Source organism: Paramisgurnus dabryanus, chromosome 9, assembly GCF_030506205.2.
Source record: "Paramisgurnus dabryanus chromosome 9, PD_genome_1.1, whole genome shotgun sequence".
Taxonomy (NCBI): domain Eukaryota; kingdom Metazoa; phylum Chordata; class Actinopteri; order Cypriniformes; family Cobitidae; genus Paramisgurnus; species Paramisgurnus dabryanus.
Window position 1 is genome coordinate 31,657,608 of NC_133345.1, and position 15,963 is coordinate 31,673,570.

The following is a 15,963-nucleotide window of genomic DNA, read 5'->3' on the forward strand; positions in this document are numbered from 1 at the left end:
ATATAAAAACTTCAGCTTTGAGCTGATGTATTAATCTCAATTTCTAAAAACATTTATGACCTTTACCCTTATGGTTGTTTTTGTGGTCCAGGGTCACATATTTGATAAGATATTAAATGAGTTTAACTTTTAAATTAGGCATTTCAATGGGTTTGTTCTGTGTAATGCTGAAAAGCTTTACCTGGTGTAATGAGGGTTAATGAGAGCCGCTGGGTCAGAACCACATCACACTGCTGCCCGAGACACTTTAGTGACTTCAGTTCATTAGATCTTAAACTGATGAAAGTGGTCAGATAACCTACAGCAGTTCAATAACACAAACACACACAATTCACCAGTTCACTTTTCTCTCTTTATTGTGCTTTAGGAACATTTCTAGCACTTTTTTTAATCCATATGCTTAAGAAATACCAATATTAACCAAAAATTTTGATATTTTGCTTGCTGTTCTGTCTTCTTTTTGGAAAGACAAAAGTTGATTCTAGTCTTTGTTTTATTGTTAACTCTTTCCCCGCCAGCGTTTAAATAAAAAAGTTGCCAACCAGCGCCAGCATTTTTTATGATTTTTACAAAAGTAATGCCTTCCAGACAAAGTTATTTAAATATATAAACATACAATATATCAAATATAAGAACAGACCCTCTGAAAATAACTTTCATCCTACCTTTATTTGTTCTCTTCTTTTATCACCTCTCAAATATGGGTAGGTTTCTTCAAAAATGCCCAATTTTGAGCGCCACCTGGTGGATATAAACTATTTCCAGTGCACTTATGTATTGCTGTTCTTGTGTTGCCATAATCGCTTCTATTGTTAACCTCACTTTGTTTTGGACAAAAGCGTCTGCTAAATGACAAAATGTAAATGTAATAGCGGAAATATGGATTGCCGAAAAAGCTTGTCATTGGCAGGAAAGCGTTTTTCTTAAATGACGATATAACTCGTCAATGGCAGGGAAAGAGTTAATGTTACTATTTTAATGTATCCCATAGCCATACTTTTGACTATTTTTGAAGATCTGGTTCTCTTTAGACCTTGTTCTGGTCAAGAACCATTAGCATAGATAAGAAAAGTTGTGTAAAGTACTGTAAGTGATCGACCATCAGAATTTGTATAAATCATGAAGGTCTGTAAATCTACTGTTCTGTCTAAGAGGCTGTTTACACTTGGCATTAACATGCGTTTTTGTCGATCGGATCACAAGTGGACGACGTTAATGCCAGGTGTAAACGGTGTTCAAAACGTTTTGAGCTCGTCCACTTTCGACCACTTTCAACCACATCCAGAGGTAGTCGAAACCACTTTCGATCGGATCGCTTTGGAGTTGCGGAACGCAAATGTGGTTGAATGTGTTCGAACAGCCACACGTGACCGCCTTCTCGCCGCCCATTTATCTAATCTGAGGTATTAAACACAAGTTTTACGTCTTTTTGGCTTCTGGCGTGAACATACGGTGAACAGCGCTATTTTTAGCCTTTCATTGATAAAACTACTGCGGGTGTTCTCCGTAGTTTCGTTTTGAAAGCGTGAAAGTTGCGCGATCCTGTTTCATCAATTGCGCTGAAAATTCTGAGAAAGCTCCAAGATATAAACGTACAAAACTCTGTGCAGCATGTCTACTTGCTAAACAAGCAGTGGACTCCGACATAATATTAGTTTGCATCCACATAAACTCATAATTACTCCCGCTCGCGTTTGAATGACAGCAGAGAGACTCGCCCACCGTCTCACGGACCGTCCCCTCACAGTATTCAGCACAGAAGCGGTCGAAAGTGGACAAAAGAGACGGATTTAAATACCAGGTGTAAACGTAATGTGTCTCTCTCGTCCACTTGTGATCCGATTGATGAAAACACATCTTAAAACCAAGTGTAAACAGCCCCTAAGGCTATGTTTTACTTGACAAGGTTGTCGTGAAAACTGAAACGTTTTTCCATCGCGTTTTTAAATATTTTCATGGTAAATATACACGCGGAAAAGTTGTTAAAAGCATCAGCTTTTACACAGATGCACAAAAACAACTAAATTTGCTGCATTACGTGTGCCAGGCCAGTAGATGGGGATGTTACTTTATAAAGGAACACTACACATCTGCTCAAAGACGCATTCTTCTACAGAGTGATAAATACAAACAATAAAGCCGGCTAAAGCATCGAGCAGTTTGGTTTAGACAGATTGTGAGGTAGGTTTATAACTATACGTGAGCCTGGATTATACAATTTTGTAAACTTTGTTGGAGAAGAGTTAATAAACTCAGTATTTTGATCAGCACAAACACAGTCCTGAAGGCCACTATTGCTTTGATAATACTCGCACATGACTACAGACATTAACACATGCGCATGACGTCACCATTACCACAGATTTGCGTTTCCGTAGTTTACAAAGAGATTATAAGGCACTTTTATCAAAAAGCGCACTTTGAAACCCATCTTCAGAAGTTTGAAACCCGACAAACATCCCAAACGCATCAAAACATTCCCGTTACGGTCAAAATTGGTCCGTAATGCTGCGTTCAGACCAGTCATGTTAGAGGCGCCAAGCACGAGTGATTTCAACGTAAAGTCGCGTTGACGTGCATCTGAAGGTCTCGCAGCGCGAATGAGGCGTTTAGTGCTGTGCGGTAGATGCGATTCTGGCTCATTTGCATATCTAGTTTCTGCATTGAGCGTTGCTGCAGGAAATTGTTTTACTTTGGCGGATCAGGAGCTTGCTCTAGTAGTGACGTGATTACAGGAAGCGAGCGTAGTCGCAGAAGCCCCTCCCATGACGCGATTGTGAATCTCGATGACTAAAATTTATCACGCTCGGCTTTCATGGACGAATGAAGCGAGTAAACTCAAAATGTTCAAGTGTCAAACTGCGGTAGACACGAATTTGTGGTGTGAACCCACAGTAAGACTGCAACTATATAGTTGACTGAAATAAATCATTATTTACTAGACAGAAGTATTTGCTGTAAATGTTTTTGATGGTTGACACAATTTGTGTTTTATGTAGGGAATGCCAGAGCAGTGGGCACGATTACTCCAGACATCAAACATCACCAAGCTGGAGCAGAAGAAGAATCCTCAGGCCGTTCTCGATGTCCTTAAGTTTTACGACTCTAAAGACACGACCAACAGCCAGAAATACATGAGCTTTTCAGGTGTGACTCAAACACATACACATTACACGACTCTTTGAGATATAATTGCTATGGTTACAACATCCTTAGGTTGCAATAGTGTCAGTGATCTATGCAAGTCATTCAGCTGAAGATGTATTTAAATAATTTTGCTTTCCTTGTAATGTTACTATATTATTATGTTTGTTGACGCATGGTGCTAGTAAAATTATTTTTGTACATATCAGAAATTTTGTGCATGTCTCATCTGCTATTATTATGATAGCATCAATCATTAAATTACACTGGTATCAGTCAAATACCATACCAGTGTTATGTTGTATGTAGATTTGTGTTTTTCATTTCTCATGTTTCTCTTTATTTCAGATAAAAATGCAGAAACCTTCAACTCTTTAAATGCAGTGGTGAGTAAACATTAAGTGGATTTAAGCTTAAAGGGGAAGTTTTCCCAAAAAAACATCACAACAGATTGACAGAGGACAGGACAGGGAGGTTTGCCGTAGGGGAAGCAGGAAAGATAGGAGAAACTGGGAGCTGAAATGGGAATTTGGGGAGTGGGGGGCAAACACAGAAGAGACACAGAGGGCAGCGTCATGTAAGAGCTGCCCACATAACAGAAGGACAAAATGAATGCCAACACTAAAGGCAATGCCAACGAGTTCATCTTTCATCTCTCTGTCTCTCTCTCTCTCTCGTGCTTTCGCTCTCTCTCTCTCTCTCTGCGTTGTGAGTCAGCATCTTTTTTCTTTCCAATACACCTGCTGAGATGTACATTATCTGTAGCTCAGCGTGAGACAGTTTTATTGCTCATAGCAGGATGGGTTTATATTTAGCTGATAGTCTGGTTATGGTGAATTCGGTCAGCTGGTACAGTGAGCAGACTGGCGTGTAATTGGCATGTTAGCGTTGGGTTTGTTTTGCACACATGTTGTGATGTCATTGGGTCAGCCTCATCTCCGGATTGGCTTCTTTCATCCTCCACAGAACACCAAAACCGTTTCTGAGACCCCTGCGGTGGCCACCGTCTCTGAGGATGAAGAAGAGGAAGAGGATGAAGATGAGGATGAAGATGATGACGCAACGCCTCCACCTACGATTGCTCCTCGCCCTGAGCACACCAAATCTGTAAGTGACTGTTTATAAGGACTTTTCATTTGCTTTGTTTCTGTCTTTCCTTTTTTTATTTCATCTAAATGTTCAGTTCTGCATTTCAACTGCCTGAGCTGTTCATAATGCCAAAGCTTTTGCATACAATTACGAATAAAAAATAATGAAATGCTTATTACCTTCACTTACAACATAAAAATTAAATTATTGTTATATTAAACCAGAATTATTGTAACATTTCTGCTATGTACAGCAGATGTCTAAGCACAGCAGTTTTTTACCCCAAAAAAGTATTTGGACACTTAAAGGGATAGTTCAACCAAAAATGAAAATTCTGTCATCATTTTCTCATCCTCATGTTGTTTTAAACCTGTATGCATTTCTTTTTTGTGATGAACACAAAAGAAGATATTTTGATAAATGATGGTAACCACACAGCTGATTGTAACCATTGACTTCCATAGTAGGAATACAAATACAATTGATTTGAATGGGTACTTACCATCATTTATCAATATTTCTTCTTCATTATTTATCACAATACATCCATAATATTTGTTTTCCTACTATGGAAGTTAATGATTACAATCAACTGTGTGCTTACTTTCATTTATCAAAATATTTCTTTTGTGTTCATCAGAAAAAAAAACTCATAGGTTAAAAACAACATGAGGATGAGAAAATGATGACAGAATTTTCATTTTTTGGGTGAACTATCCCTTTAAGTCATGCTTGACAACTGTATCCATGTCATTGCATTAGATAGCATTAGGAAGTGGATTTTTTTAAAGGAAAGGTGGCATAACCTTACTTTAATTCCTCATGAAACACAAGTCACAATTGTCTTTATTTCCCTAGTGACGTATATTCAAGTGAAACACAGGGCTCGCAAAATTTTGCAATCCCTGGTAGCCTTGCGGGCAGACACTCTTTAATTTTTGGTAGCCCGAAATGAATGTAAGTAGCCCGGACAAAAAATACACTGTTTAATGTAGAATATTGATAAATCCTGGATTTCCATGTAAGCCAACTATTCCTGCCCATCCCCAGCTAACAATGTGGTTCCCAAAACGTTCCCCGATTTTCCAAGGTTTTTGGTTAGACAGGAATGTTTTCCTTAAGAAAATAAACATTCCCCTAATGTTATTTTTAGGTTATTTTAACGTTCCCCTAACGTTAGAATAATTTAATTGTTATACTACTGAAATATTATATGAATGTATTATAACACAGGTTATTTTTTATTTAATTTAATATAATAAAATACCTCAACACATCACACATTGTATTTAGATAACATGGTATTTTATCAACTATATAAACAACCACTTTAACACAATATAGAAGACTTAAAGCAGATATTTATTAATAAAGCAATAAACCCTGAGAAGCAGTGGGTTACCAGTGCATTTTATAACAGCTAAGGGGCGTTGTTAGGCACGACGCGAAGCGGAGTGCCTAAACCCCCTTAGCTGTTATAAAATGCACTGGTAACCCAATGCTTCGAGGGGTTTATTGCGTTTATAAAACGGTTACTTCATATGCATAACGTTAGCGAGATTTTATAAAATAAAACCCAAAAAAGTTGTAATTATATTAGTACAAATATTACTCTTCCGCCAAACAAAGTAGTTCCTCAGAATCAAGTGTGACTGAAACCGAGCGCAGTTTCCAACCAACACAGACACAGCAAAGACACAATGAAAATATGATTTAAGACTGTGGTGTTTATTTTATAAATCACCATTCATCTAATTTATACATTAACATTTATATCGTGCAACTGTTGAAGTGATGATCAAATATGCTTGGAAGCATGCTGAACTCTTTCCCCGTCAGCGTTTTTTTTTTTTAAGTTGCCACCCAGTTTTAGTTTAATGCCTTCCAGAAAATTATCTTCTTTATATAAACATAAAATATCAAATGAAAGAACAGACCATCCGCTTTCAAACAAAAACAAACAAAAAAACATTTCATCCTACCTTCATTTGATCTCTTATCACCTTTCAAATTTTTTTATTAAAAGCGGAGATAATTCTATTTTTGTGAAGAACTTTAGTAAGAGATCAGATTCAGACGGAGCCATGAACAGTACTACACGGTGTTTTCAGTGAATGCGTCAGTGTTTAAGTTGGGTAAGATCGCCACCCAGTGGATAATAGCGGACGTGTGAACTTGAGTTATAAAATCCTCAGACAACGTTTTCTCTTTATCGACGAGATGACTCAACAATATTTATTGACATTCATCTGGATATCGCCATTAATTGTGCAATTGTAGACAAATTAAAAATATGATTTAAGACTGTGGTGTTTATTTTCATAAATCAATACGCAGTAACAGTGGCACAGTGATACTTGTGTAATGTGGTCTGAACCGTGAGGTTACCAGTGTATTTTATCACGGCTTAGAACGCGTTTCAACCAATCAGAATGAAGAACCAGAACTGCCCGTTTTATAAAAAGGAATAAACATTTAATTCCCTTTAGGTTAACAGATCTTACCATAGCCTTTTATTTTCGCTAGAATAATGTTAGACTCTGAGGTAAAACGAAATGACAAACACACATTCTATTCGCTTTAGGTAAACAGATCTTACCACTGCTGTTTAGTCACCTATCAAAAGCTTAACATCATATTCTCTTAATAGCCTAGACGTGTCAAAGCGATCGGAAATCACTCAAATATTTTCCTTCTCACATATTTAAGTAACTAACTGAGGAAAGAAAAAAGAAATGCTAAAACAATGTTAGTATATGAGGTAAAAATGAAATTACGCTATTTTATTAAATGACTTGAGTTCGCGCTTTTTTGCTGAGCACAAAGCAAGCAGGTGCTCATGAAGAGCAAAGCCGGGAGAAGCGCGTGCAGAGGTGAAGATAATGACTGACAAGAGGACGCCGAAATACATGCAATATAATAACCTAACTAAATCTGAGACAAAGCAAAAACATTAAATTATTATTTCCTCCCCAAGATAGCCCGACGGGCAGGGCAGAGATACATTTTAGTAGCCCGACAGGAATTCACAATAGCCCCGGGACGTCGGGCTAGCGATTTTGCGAGCCCTGAAACAGCTTTTTAAATGAGCAAAATTAGAATTTTATTTATCGGGAATTGATTGGATCATTGAAACTATATTTTTTATAGTTTATCGTTATCTTTATAATGTGAACGGCCCTTTAATCTCTGGCGGATGACGTCACATTAATCACAAACACGTCAGTCTAGAGACTCCTACGCTTTATCGCAATGTGTGTGTCAGCACTGATGATCCATATGAGAGGATCGGTGCTGCTGGTACCACGTGGCGACTCAACATCTGCACACCTTTGAACTTTCTGGGTTGTGTTTTTTTTCTTTCAAAGAGCACACGGATCTGTTTTTCTTTGAACAGATTAAAAAGTGATGCATCAGTGAGCAAATATGTTGAAAGTTTTTGTTCACTGGACTCAGTTTAGACTTAAGCATCACTGGAATGTGTTTTATTGTTTCTGTGGGTACCAATCTGAGGGTTTCATTCCCAAATCTCTTATTAATCATCCACAGCTGTTTGGCTCGATGTGGGCTGATTCGGTCATTGTGGATCCTAGTTTGGTGGTCACCAAACATTCAAATCCGGTCTCATTCTGGCCAAAATTCGCAGGAAATGACTGTCCAACCACAAAGTGCATGATGAATTCAATGACACCACAATAATAGACCCACATAGTTTCCACCTTATTACTTAAAAAAAAAGTAAAATACTGGCAGAAACCAAAATAAATCAGATTCAGGTTTACAATTTTTGCATATCTTTTGACATTTTTACAATATTTTTCGCAAGCTGTCTATTATTGGTTAGGTTAGGTTGTGTGTTTTGCGTTATGTTTTGGCAGTCCGCTGCTAACAAATCACATCTCCACCCCACAGATCTACACCCGCTCTGTTATCGAGCCTCTTTTTCCTCCACTGCCCACCAAAGATGCCACCACATCACCCGTCACCAGCGCAGCGGCAGACGGAGGCAGCCCGACCCCGACGCCCTCCACTACCACCACAACCACTACAACCCCACCTGCCCCGTCCACACCACTAAGCACAGACAAGACACGCAAGAAGAAGATGAGCGATGAGGAAATACTCGAGAAGCTGCGTAAGTAATATAGTCAAGATCATGGCAATGTTTGTAAAGGCTCCTCGACAAAAACGACAGATCAAAATGAGTTTTAAGATGACTTTATTTGACCCTTTAGGGAAATTTGCCTTGGACACATAAAAGTACATACATTTATAGTAGGGCTGTCAAAATAAACGCGTTAATAACGCGTTAACGCAAATTCATTTTAATTGCACTAATTTTATTAACGCGCGATAAACGCAACACACAATTTCTGTTTGACCCACAGCTGGATGAATTGAGAAGCAGCAAGTGACCGGCGCTGTCTAGATGAGTTGGAACTTTTCATAAAAATAAGAACATTAAGCTCTCGTCTAGCGAATCCAATGCTCTAAATGGTCATTAAACATCTAAAATGATCTTTATCTGCACGTTTCCTGAGAGGTGTACCGTCCCAAATCCATATAAAGCAAAGATGCGTCTTCTTTCACTTTTTAGTTTCGTTTTTAAAAGCATTCAGAAATGATAGAAAATAGACTGCAGGACTTGCTTGATGTTAAAATAATTATTAAGAGAGATAAAGTTCGGGACCTGATTGATGTTAAAAGAGTTATTAAGAGTGACAAGACTCAAAAGCCATGTCTGACGCAGACGTCTGAAGCGCATGCACACAAACACGCGAGTGCGCGACCCCGATATATATAGACATCTTACACAAAATTACAGTCTTAAAAATATCTGTTTTGACAAGAATTCACGCAGGTATGACGTATAATATGTTATATCTGAAATGAATGTTTGGTTTACTGTTAAGGAAAAGCATCTGTTGTGTCATTATATTAAACCCTTGCATTATCCTACAGTATCTTAAAGCGGTCTGTCTCAATATCAAAATTAAACAATAAAAGAAAAACATATATGTTGATATTGTTTTTGCTCTGCGTAAACGGGTATAGTTCTGTCATGCTTTGTCAGATTCCAACAATTGTTCCTATTGTTTTAAAGTTTTTTAATAGAGAATGTTAAAATATAAATGAAATCAAATCAAAAATGAAATTTTTGAAAATTTGCTCATCCCAACTCAATTTGCCAGCACAGGTCACAAATGATGCAGCAGCAAACAGAAATGGAGAAAGAACAAGGTCTTCTAAAGGCAAAAACATTCATAAAACTATGGCTGATGGTTCTGTTGAAAATGTAAACAGGCTGTTGTAGACATACATTTTCATATAGCATATATATTGACCAAATCCATCCTGATTAGAGCATTAAAAACTTGAAAAGTGTTACATTTAGGTAAATTTAGAACAGATAAAAATGTGCGATTAATTTGCGATTAATCACGAGTTAACTCATGAAATCATGCGATTAATTGCGATTAAATATTTTAATCTATTGACAGCCCTAATTTATAGTAATGCACAAAAACTAGTTTGCATAAGCACATTCAATACCCAGAACACCACCGCCCCTCATCCATTTTATATCCTCTTGAGTTTAAAAGATTCACTAATCAGTCCTTCCATAAAAACGCATTTTTTTTATAGTTGCGGGCAAAAAAATCTTGATCTTTTTCTTAAAAAAATGCTATGGAATATGCGGGATATTTATAAGATGAAATTGCGGGAAAAAATTTTGTAGCTTTTCAGTGATTTTCACGTCACATAATCACGTCACTTCATAAAGTTCCCATGGCAACAGGGGACATGGCTGCGCTTGTGTGAAGTAAATGCCACATTTTTCGACTGACGCTAAGATATATGTGATTTTTGCTACGAAATGCGGGGATTATGAAATCATGCAAGCCCTGCATATTTTGCGCACGGAAATCAGCAATTTATGCTGCGAAAGTGAGGTGTATTTTAAAAAAAGGTCCCCGCATAAAATGCAGACTTTGTCTGATTATGCGTTGAATCATGCGATCGCATAATCGCTAGTTGTGTGACGAGACACCTAATCCACGAGACGAGACACGAGATTGGGTTCACGAGAACGAGACGAGACAATATTTTTACACTATTTAAGAAATTCTCAATGATAAAATAAATGAATAAGAAACTGAAATCACATTATTTCTAAAAGTTTTAACTAATCAAGGACTGTCCCTAACAATTATTTTGCTAACTGATAATGAAGTAATTTGTTATTTTTGGGTAATAAAAATAGACCCAAATGAGCAGTAGCCTTTAAAATTACATAATAACGAAGATGCAATAATAATTGGTTCAAATAAAGTATTAAAACCAATTTACATTAAACAACATTAACAAATACATTACATTTGTGGCCTATAAATAAAAAGCATTATGTATGTATTATAACAAATGCCTGCAGGGGGCGATAGTGGACTCGTCTCGCGGACACTATCTTCACTTTCACTTTAAATGGAGAGAAACGCTTATTTCAAGCCAAACAATGTTTAAATCCATTTTAATATTTAATATGTGTCCATTTCTTTACACTAGAAATTATACAACCACTGTCATTTTTTAGCAAGAACATGCAGACATTAGGTTTAATCTGCTAAGACTTCACACCTGACCCTGATCAACAGACAAACACAACGTCTCAGACTTCACACGAACAAACATTATTGAAAACCCAAACAAAGAAGCAAATGCAGTAAAAGACAAATATAATGCATGTACTGTAAAAGGGTCAAACAGAAAGCTGCCTCCTCCGAAGGTCGCATATGCAGGCTGCATACGTCATCAAGGTTTATTTCAGATCATTAACTGAGCATTACATTCGCAAGTCGTGAGCATATTACAATTTGCGATTAACTAAATAATTAGTCAACTTTATAATTGTTAATAGTCTCTAATAAGACAGTCTTTATGAAGTAAATGCAGTTTAAAAATATGACCTCCGAAGGATGCAGTCTTTTATTTGAGAAACTCCAGCATTTCACCTCCACAAGAAATCTCGCGAAACACATTTAATCTCACACAAGATCTTGTCACACCCTAATAATCGCGTTTTTCTGGAGGGACTGACTAATAAGGTGACAAAAGAGTTTTTATATCTATTTAGATATCTTTGGCCAATCATACTTACAATGAACACAATGTATGTTTATTTTTCGAAAATTTCAAACATGCTCTTATCTCATATTTTAAAGATTTCATACTTAATTGAGTCCTTTATATAGTTTTTTATTTTCAAAATGGGTTTTTTTTTTCAGAAATGTTACTATTATTTAAATTTGTATTATAACACTGCTCGTTGGAATGCTTAATTCTGATTGGCCAGTCGCGAGATTTGCATGTTTGTTATTAAAAATAATAAGACACAGTAACCCGGATGCTGCAAATCATTTTGACAGGTACAGTTTAATATTACACATAAATTAAATATAAATATTATTTTAATAACATTTTTACGGAGACCCTAAGGGGATATGGAGCAAAAATTTAATAAATTTTAGTTTCGCGTGTGCACGTGAAACTATACTTTAAATAATTCTGCACATGAAGGTTTCGTGTGAGCACATGAAACTAAACTTTAGATTTTTTTACTCTAATGTCACCTTAGGGGCTCGGTACATATATGACATTATATTTACAAATAATTAAACCAAATAGTGTGTTCATGACATTTGAACGTCTTATCGTATTATCGTAAAACGAAAGTAAACAGGTTTTCTTAATGAAAGGTCTGCATTTGATAAAAATGAGAAAATAGAATATTTCAAATCAATATTTACCTTATAAATCTGGTCGCTCCGGAGTAACTTTATAAGTCGCATCAGGCAAAAATGCGTTTTGAAGAGGAAAAAACATATATACTATACGTCGCGTTTATTTAGAAAATGATTTCACAAAATCCAAGCCAAAGAACAGACATTTAGTCTGGAAAGGCAAGTTATTTACCTAAACAATAGCAAAGAATAGCAGGCTGAATAGGTGTCCGTACATGTTAAGTAAGGGATAATGTAGAGGCAGCCGGTAGTTATCGGGAAATAAGCCCCGACAGTGTGATCAGGACCCGACGCGAAGCGGAGGGTCTTGTATCACACTGAAGGGGCTTATTTCCCAATAACTACCGGCTGCCTCTACTTTATCCCGCTTATTACACGGCTACTTGCCACATAAGAAAAAAAACTGGACATGAATATGAATTTGAAACATTTTATTGGCATATTTGTTTTAAATTAACATGTTTATCCTTCTGCGAAACTTTGCACAGATGCATAAAATGATCGTAATACCTTATTAAGATCCTCTGCTTCATACTTGTCTGTCTCCATTTTTTCTCTTTTAGCCAGTCTTTGAGAAGTTTTAATGCCCATTCTGTATTTTTTTGTGTGTTGGCTTCGTAGCTGTCATGCTCTATTTTGTCAAGTTCAGTCTCAGTAAGCTCTCTGTGTCTTGTCGTGGTTGTCCAGTGTTTGTCACAAGATGGCGCCAAACAGTAATCTTTATTGATCTTTATTGGCGCGGAGCGATTTTACTCGTGCAAGTAGTCCGGCTATGCGTTATTAATTTGGAGCGGTTATTATTTGAAAAGAACGAACCTGCAAATGTCTCAACTGACCAATCAGAATCAAGCATTCCAGAGAGCCGTGTAATAAAGTAACATAAACATTTATTTACATGATACACAATAGCATACAGAACGTATGTGGGAGGCTGAATAGGCTAAATTAACACGACAAGCCAAATCAAGTTCAAAAAGGTCCCGAAGTCATTTCGCATCACTGAATCCATTGAATTACATAAATACAGGAGCAGCATAAAGCGGACTCTCGCGGCTGTAGGCGGTAATGGTTTCTCTTGGTTCATATTAAATAATTTTGATGTATAACTCACACCAGAACTTAAGTTGCAGGACCTGTTAAACTATGAAAAAAGTGTGATTTATGGTCCGGAAATCTTGGTAATATTCCTTACCTTACTTATGAGGTAAATAGCCGTGTAATAAGCGGGATAATGTACAGGCAGCAGGTTGTTATTGTGAAATAAGCCCCTTTAGCATGATATACATTATTATAGACTGTCTATACATTATAAATTACTTATAATTATGTAATTGACTGTAACTGTTGATGAGATGATCCCCAGTCTTTTTGTTTATGAGCGGGCCCTAAATAAGCATAGCTTTCTTGTATCTTTATCATAAACCCCATGCTACAGATGTGCTAAGATCGCCCTCTACTGGTAAGACATCAGCCATCAGTGTGTCTTTCCTGATCCCCTCTGTCAATTCGGGTCCCCTCTTCAGGCCCAAAGATGTGTCATCCCTTACTCATCAATGGTTGCCATGGTTACCTCATCCAGCTACAGGCGTTTCTGTCTTTCCCTCACATGAGCTGAATTTAAGACTCAGAGATGTCGTAAATCTCTCGTCAGCCCTCGCTCTTCTTTCTCGTTGTCTTTTCCAGCCTATTGTTACATTCTTGTTTACTGCCAGGTCTGAAAAGTCTTTTATTCCCTTCTGTTTTTTCCTCTTTTTTTGTTAGTCAACTTGACTTCACGGCATCGATTTGACTGATTGAAGCATTTGATGAATGACATACTATTATGTGATTACTTTTTCATTTAAATGATGCTGTTTGTTTCTCACCTGTGGACAAAGGAGTGTTTAATTCCTGACAGTATTGTGTGCTCTATAGGAAGTATAGTCAGTGTTGGTGACCCAAAGAAGAAATACACACGATTTGAGAAGATAGGGCAAGGGTAAGTTTCACTTGTTTAGTGTTATATCTCAAAATCTCAAACATTTATCTAATGTCATATATATCGTTTCTTTGTACAGAGCATCTGGTACAGTATACACAGCCATAGACATCGCCACAGGACAGGAGGTGAGGTTTATCATAGCATATATCCTTCACCTAGATGTCCGTTTGGGTGATTCTCACGAAAACTTGGTTTGAAAAATGTCAAGCATGAAAATGTAAAAATTGCTTAAATAAAAAAAAATCCCACTAGACATTAGAAACAAAGTCTAGAGTATATGGGAACATTAATTAAAAAAACTTTTAGTTATTATTTAACACTTTTTGTAACATAATTTTGAAAATAAGTCCTAAAAAAATCTCATTACCGCAACAGTCTGAAAACATCAGCACTGTAAGAAAAGCTAATATATTTTCACATTTTTAAAAATGGATTATTAAAAGTCATGCACAGTAAATTACAATTCTGAAGTAATATTTATTTTTAATTTAACAGTTTTTTTATTTTGTTTTATTTATATCATTACCGCAACATCTTCCACAATTTACAACCATTTTTTTTATTTCGATGAAACATGAAATCCAACATCAGGCATGGATGGACACATAATTTTCCTCATTTTTCTTCATTATTATTATTATACATGAATATTCAGAAAATTATTTTTCTGTCATCTAAAATAATCTAGTAAAACATCCATTTATGTTTTTTATTTGTGATAATTTGTTTAAATTACAACATAACACATGTTCAAACAAAGCCAGACGCATTGCGGTAATGAGAATTTCAGCAGAAAATGCAATAAAATTTAAAGGTGCAGTGTGTATTTTTTAAAAGGATCTCTTGACAGAAATGCAAAATAATATACAAAACTATATTATCAGGGGTGTATAAAGACCTTTCATAATGAACTGTTATGTGTTTATTACCTTAGAATGAGACGTTTTTATCTACATACATGGAAGGCGCCATTTTGTGCCGCCATGTTTCTACAAAAGCCCTTTACGGACAAACTTTTGTACTAAGTTGTCTCCAACAATGACGTGTTTGTTCGGTGGCAGCTACTGTAGCTTCTCTATGTGTTTCAAAAGCGAGAAATGAGCAGTGGACTGAGCCGTTGGTTGCAATCCGCAACCTCACCACTAGATGCCGCTAAAATTTACACACTGCACCTTTAAAAAAAATTATTTTTATGTTGAAATCACATTTTGTGCAAGGTAGAAAACAGTATTGTCTTTGTTCTGATGCTTTTTAATATTACTATATTACACATTTTATATTTAAAATCATTAGTGTCGTGGTGTTTTAATGGTTTCGTGAGAATCACCCATGCATTTGATACCCCAAACTAAGCAATATATGAAGAGCTTATATGCAAAACTCTTTAATTGCGTCTGACATGTTTTCTTGTAAATAAGCACTTTTTAATAGATTCTGCCAACAAAGCAGTATTTCTGAATGGCCTGTGGCCGCCAGGATTAAGCGGATTTGAAGCATATTTGATTAACAAAATGCGTGCCGAGAGCATTCGGTCAATATCATTATCTCTTTTTTGATGGAGGTGGCGTTTAAGGCCTTTTGCATCAGAGCTCCTCATATAAAGACCAAAATATTTTCGAGACTGTGAGTGATCAGATCACTTCTTCATGGCTTGAATATATTTTTGCACCCACATGCTCTTACCGATCATTATTAACAAGACTGAGACGAAGTCTTTGGCATTCTTGCTGATCGATGACAATGAATCAGGGGATGCTGGGGGTTGGGACATTACATATTGATCTCGGTGTGATAACATTCCTCTGAGCTGAGGTTGCAATGTAATCTTACCTTCATGCACGGGCTGAAAACATCACAGACGGCTCATTTCCAAGTGAACAGATTAATGGAAAGATGAACTAATGCATACCCATTCATCTTCAGTAGTGTCTAAAAGCTGCTTTTGATGGT

The 15,963-nt window shown here is 36.6% G+C and overlaps 1 protein-coding gene across 4 annotated transcripts in view; it reads left to right on the plus strand.

The window, feature by feature from the left end:
* The window catches only part of pak1 (p21 protein (Cdc42/Rac)-activated kinase 1), a 66,404-nt gene that overhangs the window by 38,295 nt on the left and 12,146 nt on the right, over window positions 1-15,963 (plus strand). For all 4 annotated transcript variants that reach the window (XM_065283724.2, XM_065283728.2, XM_065283725.2 and 1 more), the window contains exons 4-9: window positions 3,000-3,147; window positions 3,493-3,530; window positions 4,111-4,251; window positions 8,146-8,368; window positions 13,947-14,010; window positions 14,090-14,138. In XM_065283724.2, the coding sequence (XP_065139796.2) occupies window positions 3,000-3,147; window positions 3,493-3,530; window positions 4,111-4,251; window positions 8,146-8,368; window positions 13,947-14,010; window positions 14,090-14,138 (663 nt within the window). The remainder of the gene's footprint in view (window positions 1-2,999; window positions 3,148-3,492; window positions 3,531-4,110; window positions 4,252-8,145; window positions 8,369-13,946; window positions 14,011-14,089; window positions 14,139-15,963) is intronic.